Consider the following 20990-nt stretch of genomic DNA (forward strand, 5'->3'; position numbering starts at 1 on the left):
TTAATGAACTTCATAAAAGATAAATTATAATATTAATTATTTATCTGTTATTTTGCTTTGCAAGATATGCTATATCTTATCTAGTATCGATAGCTCTCCGTAAGCAATACTATTGATACTATCGATAGTATTGCCGAAACCATTACTTTTAACCTACCCTATCGATACTATCGTTAGTTTAGTATTATCGATAGCCAGTTATTTTTTGATAGTATTACTTTCTCAAGATAAGTTATTTAGTAAGCCATGTAACGATAATATAGAAGTGTAAAATTTAAAATTCCATAGCATTGTCACGTGCCAATACTATCGATAGCCTATCGATACTATCGCTAATACCTTAACTATCGATAGACTATCGATTGTCTATCGATATGCAACACTAGGCACTTAGCCACTAAGATTCTAACAAATATTAAATCTGTTTCTAACGGAATATATAAATAAGATAAAAGCGATATTCAATGAAACAACTTATACTTCTACATTATATTTGCAAATTAAAACACTAGCAAGATGTAAACTCTTGCTTAAAAATTAAGTAGTATAAAATTTCATACAACTATCTCATTAAGAGGACAGTCCTTGCGGAACGCCTAAATAGCGCTTACTATTTTCGAAATATCTTAAAACTGGAGCATTGATTATGGATGAAAAAAAACATTCAGTATCTTAATAGATAGATCTCAAGTTTCACCGCGTGATATTTATAAAATTTGTATCAATAACCTGGTAAATTAATCGTCAACATCACTCCAAACACTGAAATCGACCTTTTCTATTAACGTTTTTTAAGCTATTTAGCGGCTAGTTTATACATGTATTTTTGGTTAAATGGGGACACAAAAGTGTAAATAATAAGTTCACCGTGTTCAATTTCTATTATATCTCACAATATTGTAGTAATTATTATTTAAATATTGCTTACTTTTTGGCATTCGTCGTCCATACATTTTAGTATGGAGAAAATGATTTGACGGTTTTGACTTATTATTCGACATCGCTGTCAATAAATTTTCAGTCCCTCCCCAGAGCCCAAGGTGAGAGCACGTCAATTTTTATTTCGAGCCGACTCTTATAATTTCGCAAAACGTCTACGCACACATCGACAAGTTAGCATAAGGGTGGGGCGCGAGTGTCGTGGGACGCAATTGTTAATTTTTACTTTTCAAGAGACCAGATGAACTCAGTAAGTAAGTATTACTAACCGGTTATTGTTTTACTCATCTTTGCTTCTATCTATTTAATTTCTATCTAATTCAGAATTAAATGGGAAAACGTAAAGAAAATTATCGAACACATAAAAAAAATAAAGGACTAATTAAAAAATAAACAGTATGTAACAATTAAAAAAAAATCTGTGATAATTTTAATTGTCTAGATTCATGACATACAGCCTGGTGACCGACAGACGTACGGACAGACAGAGGGACGGACAGTGGAGTCTTAATAATAAGGTCGCGTTTTTACCCATAAGGTATGAAACCTTAGAAACACTACTTACCAATTTTTTAAGTAAATTTTTTACCTTAGCTTAGTTCATAATTGTAAGTTGAATTGTTATGTTTTTTACAAAATGGTGATGATTGATTAATATAAACATTGTTTAATTTGAGCTTCAATTGTTATATTTGTGAAAATAAATATGGGCACAGCCATTCACGTTTATATACCTGAAAACATTAAACTAGAAGACAGACATAGACAGAAAGAATTGACAAAATAGAACAGGAAAGGAAAGCCAGAGCAAGGCAGTGAAACGTAGTTTGAAGGAACTTAATTCAAGACAAAAGAAAAAGAGAGGTAAGCAAATAGACAGCGATGAAAATTCATAGGAATCTGAAGGATCGTTGTATTATCAAAGACTGTACAACGATGCCATACAAAATTATTGTAAACATCTCATATATACTGATTGTAAAGTTTAGAATAATCAAAAAGTAAACGAAGGATGAACGATTTTATTTTTGTTATTTTTCTAAGGAAAGATTTATCGACCATTAGTCAAGTCACATATTATTAAGTTAGTTTTTTAATAAATAAATATTTTTGTAATAATTAATAAAAATTTAACGATTTTAATTGGCTTTTTAATTACCCTATATGAATCTACCCCATGGCGTACGAAAGTACCCCATTTATTTTACATTTACAACAGTGAGTATTCCTACTTTATTAAAAACATCCCGAAGAGAGTCTCTAGCTCCAAGATTATAAATAGACCGGTTTGCTCTCTTTTGTAAAATAAAAACAGATTCAATATCTGCAGCATTACCCCAAAGTAATATGCCATATGAAATAATACTGTGAAAATAACCAATATATACAAGACTAGCGGTACCAATAATAGTTAGTCTAACTTTTCTAACCGCGTATGCTGCGGAGCTGAGTCTTCCTGACAGGGACGATAAATGAGGACTCCACTGAAGTTTGGAATCCAATGCTATTCCCAAAAAAAAACCGTAGTATTGGCTACATCAAGACGGCCACCATTTAAAGATATATTATAATTTTGCTTTCTAAAATTTGGTTGGGTAAAAACTACACATTTTGTTTTTTGAGTATTCAAAACTAAATTATTTACTGTAAACCAATCGTGTATCTGTGATAATGCACCGTTCACATCGTCATAGTCAGATTTTTCCTGTCTACCTTAAAAATCAGTAAAGTATCGTCAGCAAACAACATTATATCACAAATACCTTTAACGTAGAAAGGAAGATAATTTATATATACTAGAAATAGAAAGGGACCCAAAATTGATCCTTGTGGAACACTCATTTTTAACGAAAATCCAGAAAACTTTATGCCATTAATGAAAACTTGCTGGACTCTTTGACTTAAATATGAAGCAATGAGATCAAGAGCTTTACCTTTAATACCGTAGTATTTGAGCTTATAAAGAAGCGTCTCGTGTTCTACACAATCAAATGCTTTAGACAAATCACAGGATACTCCAATAGCATTCGTGATTTTTGTCAAGCAACGTAAATATGTTTAAGAAGTGCTATTCTCGCATCAGTTGTCGAGCGACCTCTTGTAAAACCGAATTGCTCACTATGAAAAATAGTATTTGTACCGAAATGGACGAGAAGTTGATTTAAAATATTTTTTTCGAATATTTTACTTAAAAATAGAGTATTGCAAAAAATTATATTTAACTCCGTTATTTATATTTATAAAATTTAAGAAGTGATTATTTAATGTGTCTTTACTTTAATTTAATTCGGTATATCTACCAACCTTAAAATATCAAGAAAATAATTATTATTATTTTGTTAGACGAAAGCAGTTGAAACAATAAAAATCATAATGAATATTTGGCATCTTAATGCACTCTGACCGCACCCTATGCTTACAAATAATTTATAATTGCGTTTGCGAGTGACAACCTTATAGCTAATACATTACTCGTAATTAAATGTATTTTTATAAATCCTACGTTATGAACGCGCAATGAAAATTTAATTTATTCGTTGCACCGAAAACAAGCAACTAATTATCTCCGGGGATGCGTACGATACACTGCACAATGCAACTGTATTATTGAAAAGTACCTATGTGTGTGTTCTAAAATTAATTCCCACGCTTACAAACTACGCTCTTAATCTACAAACTATTACTATTAGCACAGTAAAATTTAACACAATAAATAAAAATAAAACGAACACAACCCGTAGACAAATTAAATAATATACAATATTAATATCACAGATAATTTAAATTAAATAAAAAAAAAGAGATTGATTTACTCCTCTAAAAGATTTTCTCATCTTATTCCAAATCCTAAAACCTGTTTATCTGTTAACATTTCTTCAATAACATGTTGGAGCTTGCTTATCGTTCGAAATCTGTCATCACCATTAAGGCAGGCACTTAATAATCTATCAAAATGAGGTCTTGACGAATTAATCTCCTTGGGTATAGGATACAATAATGGATTTTCATCGCCGGCCAGAATATAACAAGCGGCCCACAAGTTATGGTCACTGAGATGATGTTTGCACATATTTTCAATTGAAAATGTAAATCCGGAACCCATGATATCTCGGCTATAGCGTTTATACCAATCAGGCAGGTCCTTTTTTGGGGATATATGTTTATCAAGTATTACTAAATCTTCTAAATCTATGAATGTGATTTCATCCTTTTCATTAGCAACTATGTTATCAAGGGACCAATCCATTAGATAAAAACGAAATCTGTTGAAAAATAAGTTTTTGTTAATAAATTAATTGGTATTGCACATATATATGAATCAAATAAGAATTTATTATTTTTTTTAAATATGGTGTAGATAGGCAAACCTGCAAATGAGCCACCTGGTGGTATGTGATCACCACCACATATAGACATTGGTACTGAAAGAAATATTAGCAATTCCTTTCAGTGCCAATGTGCCATTAACCTTGGGAACTAAGATGTCATATCTCTTGTGCCTGTATTTACGCTGAGTAAGACAAATATTTTATATAATTAAATTTATCAATATTATTCAAATATGTATAGTTTAAAAAAATATATTGAGCTCCAGTTTAAAAATGTTTTTCTCCACCTCTTATTTTAAAATTTAAATAGTACAAGTAAACCTTTTCTCTGAGCTTACAAGCTATAGTTTGAGAGAATTTAAATACTTGGTTTACATTTGGTCATTATAAATTTTTAACAAACATATAAGACAGACTACTACATCATAAAAAAAAAGTTAGTTATTTCCGGTGTTGGTACCTGTCATGTTTAAAAGTAAAATCCATAGCAGCTTCTAATATTTTCTGTGCATACTTTAATTTCCTGTGCCAAGCTACATGGTGGAGTGTTGAGAGAGGTTCACCTTCATAACCGACAACTTCCAATCTACCACACACTCCCCCATAGGGTGGCACTGGCCATCCTTTAGATTTGGGTATCACCTGTAAAATAATCAAGTTTCTATTTGTTATCTTGAACTAAATAATAATTTTTAGACAAAAATATTACTATTTTTTTTTTAAAATCATTAGTCTAAATTATACAAGTAAATGTGGTTAATTAATAATTACCTGCAAAATAATTGGTTCTGGGTTAATATTTAGTATTGTCCAAATATTTAACATTTCAGATTTATAATTTCCTTTTCTGTTGTTTATAATAGGCTGTAGTAACTCATACAGACTATATGCATAAGGACACAAAACTAATCCTTTTCTTGGCTCAGCATCAGGCCAAGTTATGTTATACTCCACAGTTTTTAATACTTTATCATCGACATTGGAAACATTAAGAAGTTCAATGGGCTTACAATTATATTTTAAATTGAATGTTTTACAAATTTTCGTATCAAACTCGCTCAATTCCCAGTCGTGTGCAAGCTTTTTTAATACTACACGTCGGCTCGATTTTGTATAGCCATAAAATATATTCTTAGCATTGAACATGTTAGACCAATGAGAGTATTCTAATGTTATTTGATTTGAATATAATTCAGGACAGACGGTAACCCCGTAACAAGCTGGGCAACGGTTTAGATCTGTGAGTTGCATCACTTGAGGGCCTTTAAAACCTCCAAACAAAAGAACAGAAGCGTAAAACGATATAGCAAAGGCAGTTACCATAAGGATAACTCGCTTACAAAATCTACGTCGTAAAAGCATGTTGTTGTAATTTTTTTTATTCATTATCTTAAATAAACTCCAATACAAGCCAGTACATAATTATAATTGAATAACAAAAATAACATGTCGATAATACATATCAAAACATTTTATAGTTTATTTTTTATAAGAATATGTATGTACACAAATGTTTCCAATCTTGCTTGGTTGAATTTATATTTTAACATTTTATTGCTAAGAATGAACGAATTACAAAAAAATATATAATTTCATCTCTCACGTATTCTTTCCGATTAAATGAAGCAATATTATTATTATTATTATATCTTATATTTATGGCTTCTGTCAATAGGTTGACAATTTTGCCAGTGTCAGGGTTGAAAAATACACGTGGTTGCTTGAAACAGCACTTTTTCGTTCTGCCAAATGACCAGTAGCACGATCTAAAACAAATAGGACATCACAATATAATATACCAACACCACTAAGATACAAAATAATAAAACTATAATATAAATATACTTATTATATAAATAATATATACTTAAACTTACTTAAAGTTTAATGTTATATCTTTCAATATACTTAAATAAAATAGTTACAATAGAGATTTCTGAAGAAGACAAAATACAGGACATGTTGAAAGGGCGAGGGAAAGTAGGAGGAAGAACATCATACAGTGAAACAGGAAATCTGGTGCAATCAAAGAATATATGTTCAACGGTACCCTCATCAAGGCCACATTCGCATAAAGAGTGGTCCCGAACCCTGATCTTGGATAAAAAATGAGGGCTGCAGTTATGGCCAAGACGCAACCGAATTATTGTCGAAGTAGAAAATTTAGAGCAGTTACAAAACTCAAAAAACCAGGGTTTTAATGGAATATGAGGTTGCAAACTGCCATAAAATTTACCTTTTACATGACGGGTACGGTTCCATACATCATTCCAGCGCTTATTCAAATCAATTTTAGCGAGAGAACGTAAATTTTGGGCAAAACACTTGGCAAAAGTCTCCGTACCATTGCGAATAGACCACTTAGCACATATATCAGCCTGTTCATTGCCAGAAATCCCGGAGTGTCCAGAAATCCATGCAAGGGCTACCTCAATTTCAGCAGAGTGACACTTAAAAAGAAGTTCCCGAGTTTTGAGGTTGATTGGGTGAACATCTTTAGAACGTAAGGGAAATTTTAAATTATCCTCTAAACAACTGCGACTATCAGTAAAAATTATGGTTTTATTAAGGTTGTGGGATTCTACCAGGGATACAGCTACATAAATAGCTATTGTTTCTCCAGAAAAAACAGATATCCTGGGAGAGCATTTAAAACTAAGAGTCAGCTTCATGTCAGGAATCTGAACCCACAGGGACATCTGCAGATAGTTTAGAGGCGTCTGTAAACATAGTTCGCCATCCGGGAAACTGCTCATTTAAGAGGTTTTTAAACCAAACGTTGGCTCCAGGATCTTCTTTATTAATACCAAAATATGTAATTACATTGGGCCTAAAAACAAGTGCATCAAAAGGGACAGCAAACAAAGGATTACCAGGAAATTGAAGAAGAGGAGATGCTGCAATAAATTTTTCATAACTTTTGAAAAGGCAAGGAGCTTCTTTTTGAGTCCAATAAGTTGAAGAAGGAATAAAATTGGAAAGGTGACAAAGAGAAGTAAATAATGGGTGGCAAGAATTTTGAACAGCTTTGTAGAGAAATCTTTCACAAAGATATTGTCTACGAAGGAATAAGGGAGGATCTAGACATTCTACCTGGAGAGCTTTTATGGAGGAGAACTTCATAGCACCACAAGTGATGCGGACACCATTAGCTTGAATTTTGTCCCAGTCGGCTAAAGCAGATTTATTACACGGATCAAGCAAGAATGACCCGTAATCAAAATGACTCCGAACAATGGCGTTATAAAGTAGTTTCTGAGTGTACGGATGAGCACCCCACCACACACCTGAAAGAGATCTCAAAACATTTACACCAAGCTCACATTTTTCCTTAACGTAATTAAGGTGGACCGTGCCAGTCATACGAGAGTCAAAGTATACCCCCAAAAATTTTACATTATTTTTTACTTGAATGGTCTCATTTTCCAGAACAATATCAACATCCGGTATCAATCTTCTTCTGGAAAAGATTTTGTATAGCAGAATTAAGGCGAATAGAGCAATAGTCGATAGATTCTGTGGCATAATATAGGGCTATATCTTCGGCGTATTGTAATATGTTAGAATCGGATGAATAAGAAGAGTCAAGTTCAGAAGTATATAAACTATAGAGAATGGGACTTAAAACCGAGCCCTGTGGTAACCCCTTCCATACTATTCTTGGGGGATGCATAGTACCTTGGACTCGAACAGAAATATAGCGTTGCATGAAAAGGTTACATATGATATTTATCATCCTCGCGGAAAGACTCAGCTGGAGCATTTTCTGCCTGAGTAGCGGGAGGAGAACATTATCATAAGCTGAAGTGACGTCAAGAAAGACACCGACAAGATGGTGTCCTTGAGAGGGCCAGGCGAATTTCCGAAGAGAACACGCTCGGGCTGTCCATCGTGCCCATACCTTTTCTAAACCCAAACTGCGATTTTGGCAAGATATTCCTGCTTTCAAAAAATCCATTCCAATCTATTTTTTATTAGGTGTTCCATAATTTTGGCCAGAACTGACGATAAGGCAATAGTACGATGGGAGGAGGGATCTTTAGGATCTTTATGGGGTTTAAGGATAGGAATGATGATTTGATTTTTCCATGACTCAAGAACAAACCCAGTTTCATAAATTTTGTTAAGAATAGAGAGTAAAATTAATTTTGATCAGTCAGAACATTTCTTTAAAAAGGAGTAAGGAATACCATCAATACCAGGGGAGGAGTCGTGAAGATTGTCTAAAACAGAGCAAAGCTCATCAAATGTAAAAGGATCATCAATTCGATCATAGGAAGGAGGAGAAGGGGAAGATGAAGGAAAACAATTTTCAGGAGGAACAAAAGGTGGAGCCAGTCTATCCAAAAAATCATAGAGCCAGACAGAAGGATCGTTAGAAACAGGAATACTATCACTGAAAGGACCTCGGAAGTTTTATATTTTATTCCAAGCAAGTGAAAAAGGGGTTCGGGGAGAAAGACTCACACAGAAACGAAACTAGCCGTTACGTTTCTTCAAGGATAATTCCCTTTTTGATTTGGCATTTGTACTTTGAAAATTTAAGTAGTTTTCTAAAGACGGAAATTCCATAAAGACCTCCTTCCCGTTACACTGAGATATAGAGCCAGATTGGGAGACGTTAAGGACAAGTCAACACAACTGGGATTCTGAGATGGAGGAGTTCTTCTAGTAGGCGAGCCATCATTTAATAAACAAAGGTTATTATTATCAAACAAATCAATGAGGTGAGCAGAAGGGTACTCACACTGAAGGGAACCTCACATAGTATGATGGCAGTTGAAGTCACCTACAACAACTAAAGGGATAGGAAGAGTTAAGAGGATAGAGTTTAATTCGGAAATAATGGAAGAATTAGGAGAAGGAATATAAATTGACACGAAGCTTGTATTTATAGCCCTGACGGCTACAATATTGAAAGATGGAGAGTGGGGAGAGAGAGGAATCAATGAATAGATAAGGGAATGTTTAAGAAGAAGGGCACTTCCATCCCATCCACTAACATGATCATCGAGGAGACATGAATAGCCATGAACCCGAAAACGTGAACCCGGCTTTAACCATGTCTCCGAGATGGCCAAAATATGAGGATGGTAGGAGATAATTAGAGAGATAATTTCATGTTTTTTATGCCTAATGCTCTTGCAATTCCATTGGAGAATTGTCGCCATTTTTATTAAAAGAATTAGGAGTGAACTGATTAAGTTTTTCAGTGACAGTGTACGGTATACTGATATTATGCTTGGTAATAATATCGATTAAAGAAAGCAAAAGTTGGATGATATCGGATAATTCAGGATTTTGTCGATGATGATTATCTGAAGTTATAAGAGCACAGCCATTAGGCTGGGAATATTTTGGAGAACTAACTAGGGCAGAGTGAGCTTCTTTGTCGAATCCCTTACTAAGGGGAGGGCGAGGTTGTTGGTTGAGAAGTACAGTTTTCCATTGGGATGAAACAGGAGGGATTATAGGGCTGGAGATTTCGTAAATTGGAGTGAGAGGGCTCATCGTAGGGCGAGTGGGAGTGGACATAGAGTTGGGAGAAGAGCGTGCGGAGTCAGCAAAGGAGGGGGGGTAGGGCGAAAACGGAGAGAGGCTTCAGAGTATGGGATATTTTCCTCTGACATCACAATTTTTATTTGTTTCTGTCTCATATGTTCTGGGCAATTGGGATCAATAGCCAGATGTGGACCTGAGCAGGACAGACATGTAGCCTCACTACGGGGTACTTGACAGGAACATCCATGATGAGGTTGAGCACACATAAAGCGCCTTGGTTTGGACCTGCATTTATCTTGAGTGTGCCCAAAGCGACAGCAATTATTGCATTGGATAGTGGGCAGGGAGTAAAGGGTTACTGGAAGTGAAGTGTAGCAACAAAAGATTCTCTCAGGCAAGGTTTGGCCCAAAAATGTCACAACAACTGTTTGAGTAGGTAACCACTCAGTTTTACCATCGGTGACAAATTTACGGTTCAGCCTTCTTGCTTTTATAGCCCGGCAACCAGGGGTGTAGCATTTGATACTACTGATACTGGGATAATTATTTTATAATTAAGCTCCTGGAACAATGGACTGTCAATGACATTATTGGCAGAAGAAGCATTCTCAAATTCAACAACAACACTGTTGTGTCCTGCTGATTTAATTCCTCCCTTGAGAACATCAGAGACCTCGCTTCTGTAAATCATTTGAGCAAATTTAAGCAAACTAATTGTATAACCAGCTGATGGGACGGGTTCCACTCGTGAGGCGTGGACAATAAAAGGTCCTTGATCGGAGTCGTTATACTTCAATTTAGTACCCCTAAATTCGGGGAGTGTGAATGTGGGCTGAATTGAAGGGCTAGGAGGAGAGGAAGCATCCCGTTTGTTTAGAATACTCTCTCCAGTGGTTTGAGAGCGTTTGGCAGCCTTCAAGACTTTTTTGGAGTCTTCTCTAATTATGGTATCAGTAGACATCACAAAATCATGACTTATGGAGTCACCTCCGCCCCCATCCGGGGGCTCCTCAGATTCCATCACCAACTACTAAATTATTAAAGAAACACTTACCTCACAACAAGTAATACACAAGTAACAACGCAGGACAACACAAATATTAGTGAAACTAAGCGATATTAGTACAAAAAAACCGAATTTAGAAATCACGTGTAGTAAACAATACCACAACTTATTATCTACCAAACATTCAAAGCAATATTGGCAATTTAACTTATTTGTTAGTCTGTCACTGTCATCACTCACCGGAATTTGGCATTGATGCTTAAAGACTTGTAGAGACTTTTTTTCTATAATGATAGATCTCACCAAAAAAAACGTGGTAATTGTGTGCTGTTGATATACGATAAGAATTATGTACTAATGAGCACTTCCATCATACGTACATTCGTATAATTAATATCTCTGAGTTTACTTAGAATAATTCGTTAGGCGTACAAAATTGTAATCGTATCGTAATTATTAATGTACATAAGACACTTGTCCAAAATATTTAAGTAATTTAACCAATATTCCTATTGCTTTAATAATTTATCGTTTATTGATTTCTTATTTAAATAAATTTATAAGAAAACCATGAATTTATAAATAAAGTAACAGCGGTATAATGTCCATGTCATACCGCTGGTCTAAGGTCTTCCATCTCTTTAAGAAGGTAAATTCGATGTAGGTATGATGATGGTTCATTTAAGTATGAGATTTTAGCCATTAAATTTTACAAAGTATGTTGATCACTACATATCAAAGAATAGTAAACTTATCTATTGGTGATCGAAGTATTAACAAATATTATGTTTTGTATGAACACTAAGTTTTATGATTATAATTCTGCTAGCTTTCTTGTCACCGTTTGTTTGTTTAATTTTTATTTATATATAATTAATGCCTTAATTTTATAATTCTCCTTCTGTTAATTTTAATTAGTAATAACAAAACACGTACCCTTCAATTTATTGACCATTTTTTTTTACTATTTTTCTATTTATTGTTAATGTCAAACGTCAAAGTCAATTGTGTTGTTTATATTTCGATCGTTCGATTTAGGATTTAGGATTAGCCTTTCCTTGTACAATCAGTGCAAAGTGATTGTTATTAATAAAAAAAATAAGTTTAAATTTAAATCGAGCTCAGTTCAATACATCTCTCTGTAGAATATATTGCTTTATTGTGTTGTGTGAATTAAACGAATTATTATTTGTGTCGGTTTTATAAACAGTTTTTTGCATATTTTTTATTATTTAAATATGGCTTTTATTTCAAATTTATTTGATAACTACACAGCAAGTTTATACGATATAATTGGTGAGTATACGTTTAACTTTTCTGTGTTTATTTTAATGAATATTTTTAATTTAATTAATTGCTGCTGGCAAAACAAAGGCATAGGTATCCTCATAAGTTTTTGCCTTGCGTCATCCTTAACTTTGTATAGGAAACTTTTGCTCAATAACTCTTAAAAAAAGTTGTAATTTGTTTATTTATTGTATTAAACTACGAAATTGAATACTAAATTAGGAATTTATATAAACTGAAACTTTAACTAAAATCATAATAACTTATTGGCTGAATAAAATGTATTATACATCCAATGTATTTTAATAAATCAAAATAAATATAAAACTTTTACTCTCATTTACTTAAAAAGAAAGTTTTAGGTAAAGCTATGCTTGTTGATTTATTTATGACAACTATAAAAATCAAGTAATAAAATTATTACAATTAAAATAGCCTTTAATTCAAGTATGGCTCAAGTTTTATTTACATTACCCATTGACATTTTATAATGTTGTCTAAGAAAAAATAATATTGAAAGTGTTAATACTGATTCAAAATTTGATGGTTTTTAAAAGATAGATGGAGCCTGGCAATATGCTCTTCCTAAGGCACTCCGCTGGCTCTAATCTACACCTTTCACTTTCCTACGATAATAAATTGACACTAATAAATGCATAATTAAATTTACTTATTCTGAATTATTTTATTTTACGAAAATAATCAATCTAAAGAATCATCTAGTTGCATGTTTGAATGACCATGACATGAAATTGATTATATAGTTGTACAATGACTTAACAAAAATCTAATAAATAGAAATGAATGCTTGTTTTTGTTTGTATTGATTTAATTCATATATTGTTTATACAATTGAGTTATTTTTGTATAGTTTTTGCTGGCACTTGTGTGATGATTATTGGCTTAGTACCATCAATATAAAAAAAATAAATAAATTGGTCACATAGTTTTGGATATAATTTTCTATCAATTTAGGTACTGCAATAGAATTCCATCCAGTTCATTCACTTTAATGTAAAATTATTTCCAAGTTCTGATAACAAATTTAATGTTTTTTATTCTGAAGACTGGCATAATGTACAATTTTGTTTTATAATTTGCTTTGATCTTGCTTGACAATCCCACTCGCAAAGGTATCAGCAGTATTTTGTATATCTTGACTGTAAACCAGTTTACAAAAAATACACTTTTTATAATCTGCACGAATTATATATATATAAAACTGTTGAATTAGGTCAGAAAGTGAGTGATGTTGTTGTAAATTTGGTCAAAAATATACCAGAGCAAATTAGGATTGATTTACACATTTGTGTTATGTACTTACTTACATACATACATACTCGTTTGATATAAAGATCACCAATTAAACAAAATCATATAAAATGTTTTATTTTCAAAACAATCACATCTATTTATCTCTTTCTACCATTGGTGATTCGATATTCAAAAGAAGAGAAAGCATTATGTAATTTTATACTGCTTGCTATGTTTATTCAGTAACAATACAAAATTACGGAGTATTTAACGTAGGTTATATTTCTAACAATGTTAATGTCAAGGGGCAAAGGTGACATTCTATCATTAATACTGCATTTGCTCGTATAATAAAAAAAAAAAAGTTTCGATCTAAAATAACTCGTAAACTTTGTTTAGGTTTATTCACAGCAAAAATGCTCATGTAAATCATTTATAAAAAAACAAGGTCTCACTAACTTTGGTAAGATTTTTTTTCTGATGATAGGTCGCTGTTCATGGTGTGTTGTGTGATGTATTGCACTTTTTTTTTAATGGGATTAATATGCAAATTAACTACATACCTCGTGCTATTAAAGTGTTAATTCTAAATTATTTTTTATGTTTGTTAGATTATTACTGCACAGATATATTAAAAACTTTTCCACATTGTTGTTGGGGTATTATTTTTTATTTCGATTAATTCTTTAATTGCTTGTGTAATGCCAAAAGTTCATAGTAACCTATGAACTTTTGGCATTACATTTTCCCAAAGTTATTGAGGCCGTTTTTTTTTAAATTGTTTGCTAGAAGTATTAAGAAATTTTAAATTCTTGTCTTACAGAGTAAAATCATAAAAATTGTACTTATGTCTGTATTTTTGTTTGCGCGCTATTGCACGTGCTAACGTATTATATAAATTAAAAAATAGTTATGTCAGTTTCGAGACTGGAAACATTATCGTGGAGTTTTATTTGTTTGTGTGTAGTTGGTTATGTACCTGAATGCAAATGAAAATTAGTTTCAGGTTTAACCTGTTTCATTTTTCGTTTTAGAGTGTTACATAAATAAAGACTCCAAAAAAATTAATTTATCTTTAAAAAGAAAATGGCACATGGCAAAACTAAGGCACGACGACGGTCCCCCAAAAAGAGGCGGTAGTCTTATAAAATACACTAAAAATAATTAATTTATATCTGATCTAATCGGATATTTAAGACCGTAATATATTTGGAATATATAAGTTATTAATTTTCCATATATATATTATATGTAAATATGTAACTCAATATATCGGTCATCGACCCGGTCCATTGTTCGTGGTGGGTCCTTTAATATAACATTATTATACAGTTAGCAGTTATAGGTTAAAAATAAACAAACCGTATAACTGATAATTGTAATACGATGAACAAAAACAATTGGTAATTAATGATAAGTGATTCTCGATATTTTAACGCAAAATAAAAATTTTATGTATTTATTTTACTGTTTTTTTTAAATATATATTGATGTTGTGTGCAAATGTCTATATGAAGGGGTTTTATTGGTTTTTCTGGAAATCGGGATTTCTAAGTTTGACTGGCTGGTATTCGGCCTGTCCATTATATTTTCTGACATGTAACTCGTAACTAACTACGTTTGGTCAAAGTATTTGATGTTTTCAACAATCGTCCTCGGATCGATTTTTTTGCCACGGTGCTGATCAGAAAGTCTACTAACCGACCTACTAGAAAGGAAAAAATAAATAATAATCTAGTGTGTAAAATCTATTTGCTCTTATTCTCATAACGTTGTCTAAACTTAGCAAGCTAATGATAATTGCTTGAAATAAAAACTAGATACTTTGTATTCATCCGATCCTCGTTTAGAATCACAACAGTAGAGTGAATCTATATTCTATTCCAATCCAAAAAAGATTGCGTATGACTCGTGATTTGCTAGTAGCTTGGCTATATTGTGCACCACTAACAGTTCTTGATTAATAGGTATGTCTAATAACTACTTATATCCACTTTAATTTTACTTCCAAAGTTTCGATAACAGCTTCGTCGACGTTCAAAACGCAAATATTTCTTAAATACATAGTTAATATCATAGATTATTCAAGTCCTCGACCAATGATATCGCGTAAATTCGATGTCAAATGTTGTTTATTTGGCTTTTGTCCTCTTGATGCTGGAATAGCCTATACAGCCATTGGACCAGCTAAACAGTTATCAGGCAATCCACTAGCGACAAACTGAGTACCATATTCTATCAAACAATCAAATTGAACTTGAGATTGAGAAGATATTTAAAGTACGTACGGCTTTACCTTTAAATGTAGATCAGTAGGTGATCAGTTATACAGGTAATGCTATGTCGTTTTGTTCCGAACGTTAGAAAGAGAGGTAAGGTAGGTCTCCTGTCCTATTCGTAAATGTAAAATGCAATTCGCAATGAACTATAAGCCACGGTCTAATCTAATGATATTCAGTGATTATATAGTTACAAAATGGCTTGCCATCTTTCGTTGATGATTATGCGTAAAATGTAACTCGACTTTTTTCTAATTTATTTTTTGTCAATTGGTGTTCACATGTCTGCCTAGAATGGTAAATTTGCTACCTCATAGTAAGTTGAGAACACAAATTTTACAACCGTAGGACACACCAAGTAAAGAAAATGGGCTCGACATTTATCAGTAAGACGTAATATTTAATGGTTTCTAATCGCAACGTTTTGAAGATCTGTCTAGAATAATAGCCGATAATATGTATTTTCCGTGCACATTTTTACGTAAAAGTCTAGCTTAATATGAATTTAATGCCACAATTACCTAGTATTTCATGCTAATCCGTAAATAATTTAAAGAAAAACCATACGTCCTGCTCTTTCCGCTTGTTAGTTTCGTCTAAGACTGCGAACATTCTATTTAGAGCTAAAAAGTAATTGTCTTAGAAAATATTATAATATGATAATATGATGAATTGAATACTATGCGAGTTTCTTGCCGTCTCTTCTTGCGTACATTTAGTGAGGAATAGTCGAATTTGGATAGGAAATAAGGAGTTAGTAGAATAAATAGGGGGCACCCTGTTTATTTTTTTCAAAGTAAATGTTTGCGTCAATGAATTCTGCGCCAAGGGAAGTATTGGAACATTCTGGAAATGTACACCAAATGTGGGTTTATAGCTCATTGTTACAGACGTTGTCACGACCTTCTCTTATGTCTTCAATACAATTAAGATGTATTTGGGTGTGAATATAAACATGGAAAGAAAATAGTATTGCGCTAAACTTGACGTTAACACTTAGATAATGTTACCGTAAAGAGATACGGAATATTTCTTACAGCGTCGATGTCTAGGCAATTGGCAATTGGCTAGGAATAGTTTTTTATATATACTAAAATTAATGTTTCGGTCAACAACATCCATATTGGGTCGATCTTCAGCTAGGATAGTCAATAACCGGACGAAAAAAACGTGGCGAAACTCGACTGGATGCGGAAGCTGGAGAACCAGGAGCTATGGCGTAACCTTGGTAGAGGCCTATTTCCAGTAGTCAAGTCATCATCATTCGCCATCCCCTAATCGCTAATATAGGTAACTAAAGTATAAATTGACCGTATTACAAATTATTTCGTTGCAAGCAATGTAGATGAATTTCAGAAGCGTACCATTTATCACATATCGTATAAACATCTTAAACGATTTTAACAATATGATAATTCAATTTAAAGAACTGTACCAAGTTTCATAAGACCGTATGGCGTCATTGGTTTTTGTCAATGTGTCACTATATACTCTATTCCAACCATAGTAGGAGATGAGTCAAATAAACAACATTTGACAGCAAATTGACGCGATATAATTGGTCGAGAGCTTGATTAATCTATGATATTGATTATGGATTTGCGAAAAAATGGCGTTTTGAACGTCGACAAAACTGTTATCGGAATTTTGGAAGTAAAATTGAAATAAGTAGTAGTAGTAGTAGATTTGATTTGATTTGATTTGGAAAATTTATTTCTTAGTCTAGATGGAATGAAATTTTGTCTATGCCAATCCTAAGTAACCAAGGTATTCTGCAAAAAGAAACTCGAAACTCACCGCGGGACACGATCGTGATATGTCTGTATGTGATAAGCGACGTTGACTACAAAAATTATAAAATTTATATGTATCAAAATTCACGAGTGAGATACGAAGTCGATGATTTATTGGTAGTTCGTTGATGGAAGTTTCATTCAAACATCCATTCATCAACGTTGAAGACCAAGTCGTTATTTACGTAATTATCTAGGTTTTAAAATGTTACCTTGGCTAGTAAAAATACAGGATGTCGTAATGTATAGGAGAAGCCTCCGAGGCTTTCATTATCATGTCTGTAACAGTGTTCGTCAAAGTTTGATTGGGTTGCAGTTTTAGATTTATTAAAATTCGATGCGATGGTTTTTTAAGACTTAAACGTATGGTGGGTTTAATATAACTAAATTAAATTGAGTTTTAAATTATTAATATGAAATCGAGATTTTAATTCTATACCGATAACAGATCATTACGAGTCGCGAGTCGTGCATTATTGTAAGACGTTTATTTATTTGGTGGTTGCTGGGTGATGAGGGTTTTTTGGAAGCCCATCTCGGTTGGCACCACCCACTTTTAGTACCAGCATATGTTCTACCGCCAAGCACAACTATTTAGTATTGTTGTGTTCTGGTTTGAAGGATGATTTAGCCAGTGTAACTACAGGCACAAGGGACATAACATCTTTGCTCGACGTATCGCATTGGCGATTTAAGGAATTTGGGAATATTTCTTACAGCGCTAACGTCTATGGGTGGTGGTGACCACATACCATCAGGTGGTCACCTACATCATATAAAATATATGTTATTTTTAATTAAAGTTTTTGTTTCTGTTACTCATATACTAATTAACGAATACAATAATTATATCATGGCCTTAAATATGTATACCTACGTAGTTATGTTTTGTCTAAGTCTTTCCGTACGGCCTTTAGGTTTGTTTATGTATCCATGAAAAACATTTGCTACCGTCTTGACTACAATTTATCATTTTCATCTACAGTGAACTATTTCAAAATGTATTCATGTTATAATATTACTTAGTATGTGTTTTTTATAGATAATTTTAATATTTCTAGAATTAAACCTGACCTTTTATGTACTTTTTGATCGGTCCTCTCGTATCCCGAAAATTTTCTCAAAGTAAAGATTCACACATTCGTCCTTTATTGGGATAAGTTCGTCTCCGTATTTTATTTTTTTATATAGATAATTTTACTCGTATTATGATCATTTTTATTATCAACTAACGATCCGCCCCGGTTTCGCTCGGATGCAATATATTAATAAAGAGAATATATGATATAAATATAATTTATACCCTATAGCACTCAGGAATAATGTAGCTTTGTACTACTATTTTTTTTTGAAAATAACCCCGTACAGACAAACAAACACATTTTACGTCTTTATATTATTAGTATAGATAAAGGGATTTATAATAACTGCAACAACGACTAACGTTTCTTTTATTTAAGCTTCTGCCTTGGAGTTCAAGCTTACTTCACACAAAATTTGATCAAATTTGGTTCAGTGGATTGGGCGAAATATGAAATATAAAATATTAAGAAAATAAATTAGTGTCGTTAAGTTATAAATAAGTTTGAGAAGCACTTGTTGTATGGGGACGCGATGCAGTATACTGTATAAGAAAATATATCTAAAAATATAATTACAGGTGGTAGGGCAAAAACTAGTCGATTGCAGTCTTCATCTGCACTACGTAAATTGTCCGTCTGATCGTTGACATTTGCGTTGCACATAAAAACCGTACATAGAACTATGCAACGGTTATTTTTTATCCTAACGTAATTTTTTCTAACGTACGTTAAAATAAAAGTTTGCTATAATTATTTGATTTCGATGATTTTTTTTTTGTTGTTGTCGAGTGCAACTTTTTTGTGTAACGTTTGCGTGAAACGCTTATGACGAATAAAATCAAACTTTTGCCTATGAAAAGCCGAGATGGCCCATTAGTTAAAACAAATGCAATTTAATCGACATTGACGGGTTCAAAAACTTTCCGGCCTCCAAAATCTCTGATTTTTGTGTACTTAATTCGTCTCGTGAAAGAATATATGAAAGCCCAACTATGTGTCGTTAGTCGTATGAAATCTGCTACATGTCCATAGAGCAGCGTGGTTACTTTTTTTTTACGCCAAATTTGTACTTTTGGAAAACCAGATTTAAATTAGCTTAGATGCTCAACGTTTTTTTTCTGGATTATGTAAAAGTAATTGTTTTATTATTGTGTTATCAATACATATTACATGTACTATTAATATATAAACATAATTAGATAGATAAATAGCTAGGGTCAGCAAGTGTAGCTTAGCACTTTCGTTGGCGTTAAAATCATTCTCGACCGAGCCTTCGTGTGATTCGTACGCTTCTTTTTTTTTTAACTGGACGTTACTTTTTTTATCTGTACCGGTCGTTGGGTTATCAGTGTTCGAAAATAATAACTTTTTAATCATGGTGGAGAATCAGTGTAAGGCGAGACCAGTGAAAGCTTACATAATGAGTGATTTATTAAAAAAGTTCGGTTCAGACACTACCAACGATGTCGTTAAATTAGCGATAGCCGTTGTCGGTTTTTATATCGGCTTATTTTACCGTAAGTAAATATTTATTAATTTAATTATTATTATTTATAATAAATTTAAAAAAAAATTGTAGTAAATTTAATTGACAAAAAATCAAATCGGTTTCGATTGTTGTTTTATTTAATCTGTAATTCTTTTTTTAAACGTTATATATAATTTATTGATGTTTAAATTTCGAAACGACTGTCGCGAATCGTGTAATGCAATGCAGCATTATTCCATTACTATACATATGCATTTTTTTTTAAACGCGACATAAACATTTATTTTTTATTATTATTATTTTTAACTACCTCGGTGACGCGTTGTTGTATTCGTTATACGTTTAATTATATATAAAACCTGAAACGCACTGAATTTAATGATACTCTCAGGTCAGTATGCAAAGGGTTTAGCGTGATGCGCGTTTAAAAAAATATCGTTTATAGATAAAAAATAAAATTAGTTCAATTTAAAAGTACTGTCATTCTAACTAATTTAATTTAGGTTTTTTTAATTTGTATATATATATAAATAATATCGTAATTTAAAATATATGTATTTTATATATATGTATTTTATTTATATATATGTAATTTATTATTGGACTATATTTTGCTAGTGGCTTCGTTCACGTGAATTGGAGTATTTATTTAAAAACTACTTTTTTTTTATGTATTAAACTTATCCCGTGTGCAGCAGTATATTATAAACTGTTTCTTTGCACGTTTCAATTAAAATCACTCAGCGGTTTTCGCACGATGTTCGCTCATGTTTATTGTCTGATGGGGGATAATGATTAATATATCGTAGTCACGAAGATTTATTTAATATATATAATAAAAATATTTTTTCTTTATTTTGGTCTGTTGAGAGCCGTGACGGCTCAGTGGTTAGAACACACGTGGAAGATGTTCATCCGATGTAAGCGATATTTTCACTACCAAGCACGAGATGAATAATTATGAGTTAGAATTGAGCACTTGAAAATAAATGTGCTCTCGTTGGGAATCTGCATTCTTAGTGTTCTTCAT

General features: G+C 32.5%; 2 protein-coding genes across 3 annotated transcripts in view; one reads left to right on the forward strand and one right to left on the reverse strand.

Annotated features, from left to right (window-relative positions):
* Nucleotides 1-474: 474 nt before the first annotated feature.
* On the reverse strand, nt 475-5887 carry LOC113401838 (divergent protein kinase domain 2A). Its single transcript, XM_064218975.1, has 4 exons — nt 5040-5887; nt 4729-4910; nt 3601-4202; nt 475-566 (listed from the first exon to the last, which is right to left on the reverse strand). Exons 1-3 carry the CDS (start codon nt 5652-5654, stop codon nt 3770-3772), a joined length of 1230 nt encoding a protein of 409 aa, XP_064075045.1. The 5' UTR covers nt 5655-5887; the 3' UTR covers nt 475-566; nt 3601-3769.
* A 5916-nt stretch (nt 5888-11803) lies between these two features.
* The window catches only part of LOC113401826 (uncharacterized protein), a 34828-nt gene continuing 25641 nt past the window's right edge, over nt 11804-20990 (forward strand). Inside the window, exon 1 of one of the 2 annotated variants that reach the window (XM_026641882.2) lies at nt 11804-12072. In XM_026641882.2, the coding sequence (XP_026497667.1) occupies nt 12015-12072 (58 nt within the window). In that variant the 5' untranslated portion in view covers nt 11804-12014. Of the gene's footprint in view, nt 12073-19746; nt 19989-20990 lie in introns of those variants that run through there. The other variant, XM_026641881.2, reaches the window with a different exon arrangement.

The sequence above is a fragment of the Vanessa tameamea genome, chromosome 25 (assembly GCF_037043105.1).
Source record: "Vanessa tameamea isolate UH-Manoa-2023 chromosome 25, ilVanTame1 primary haplotype, whole genome shotgun sequence".
In the NCBI taxonomy this organism is placed as follows: domain Eukaryota; kingdom Metazoa; phylum Arthropoda; class Insecta; order Lepidoptera; family Nymphalidae; genus Vanessa; species Vanessa tameamea.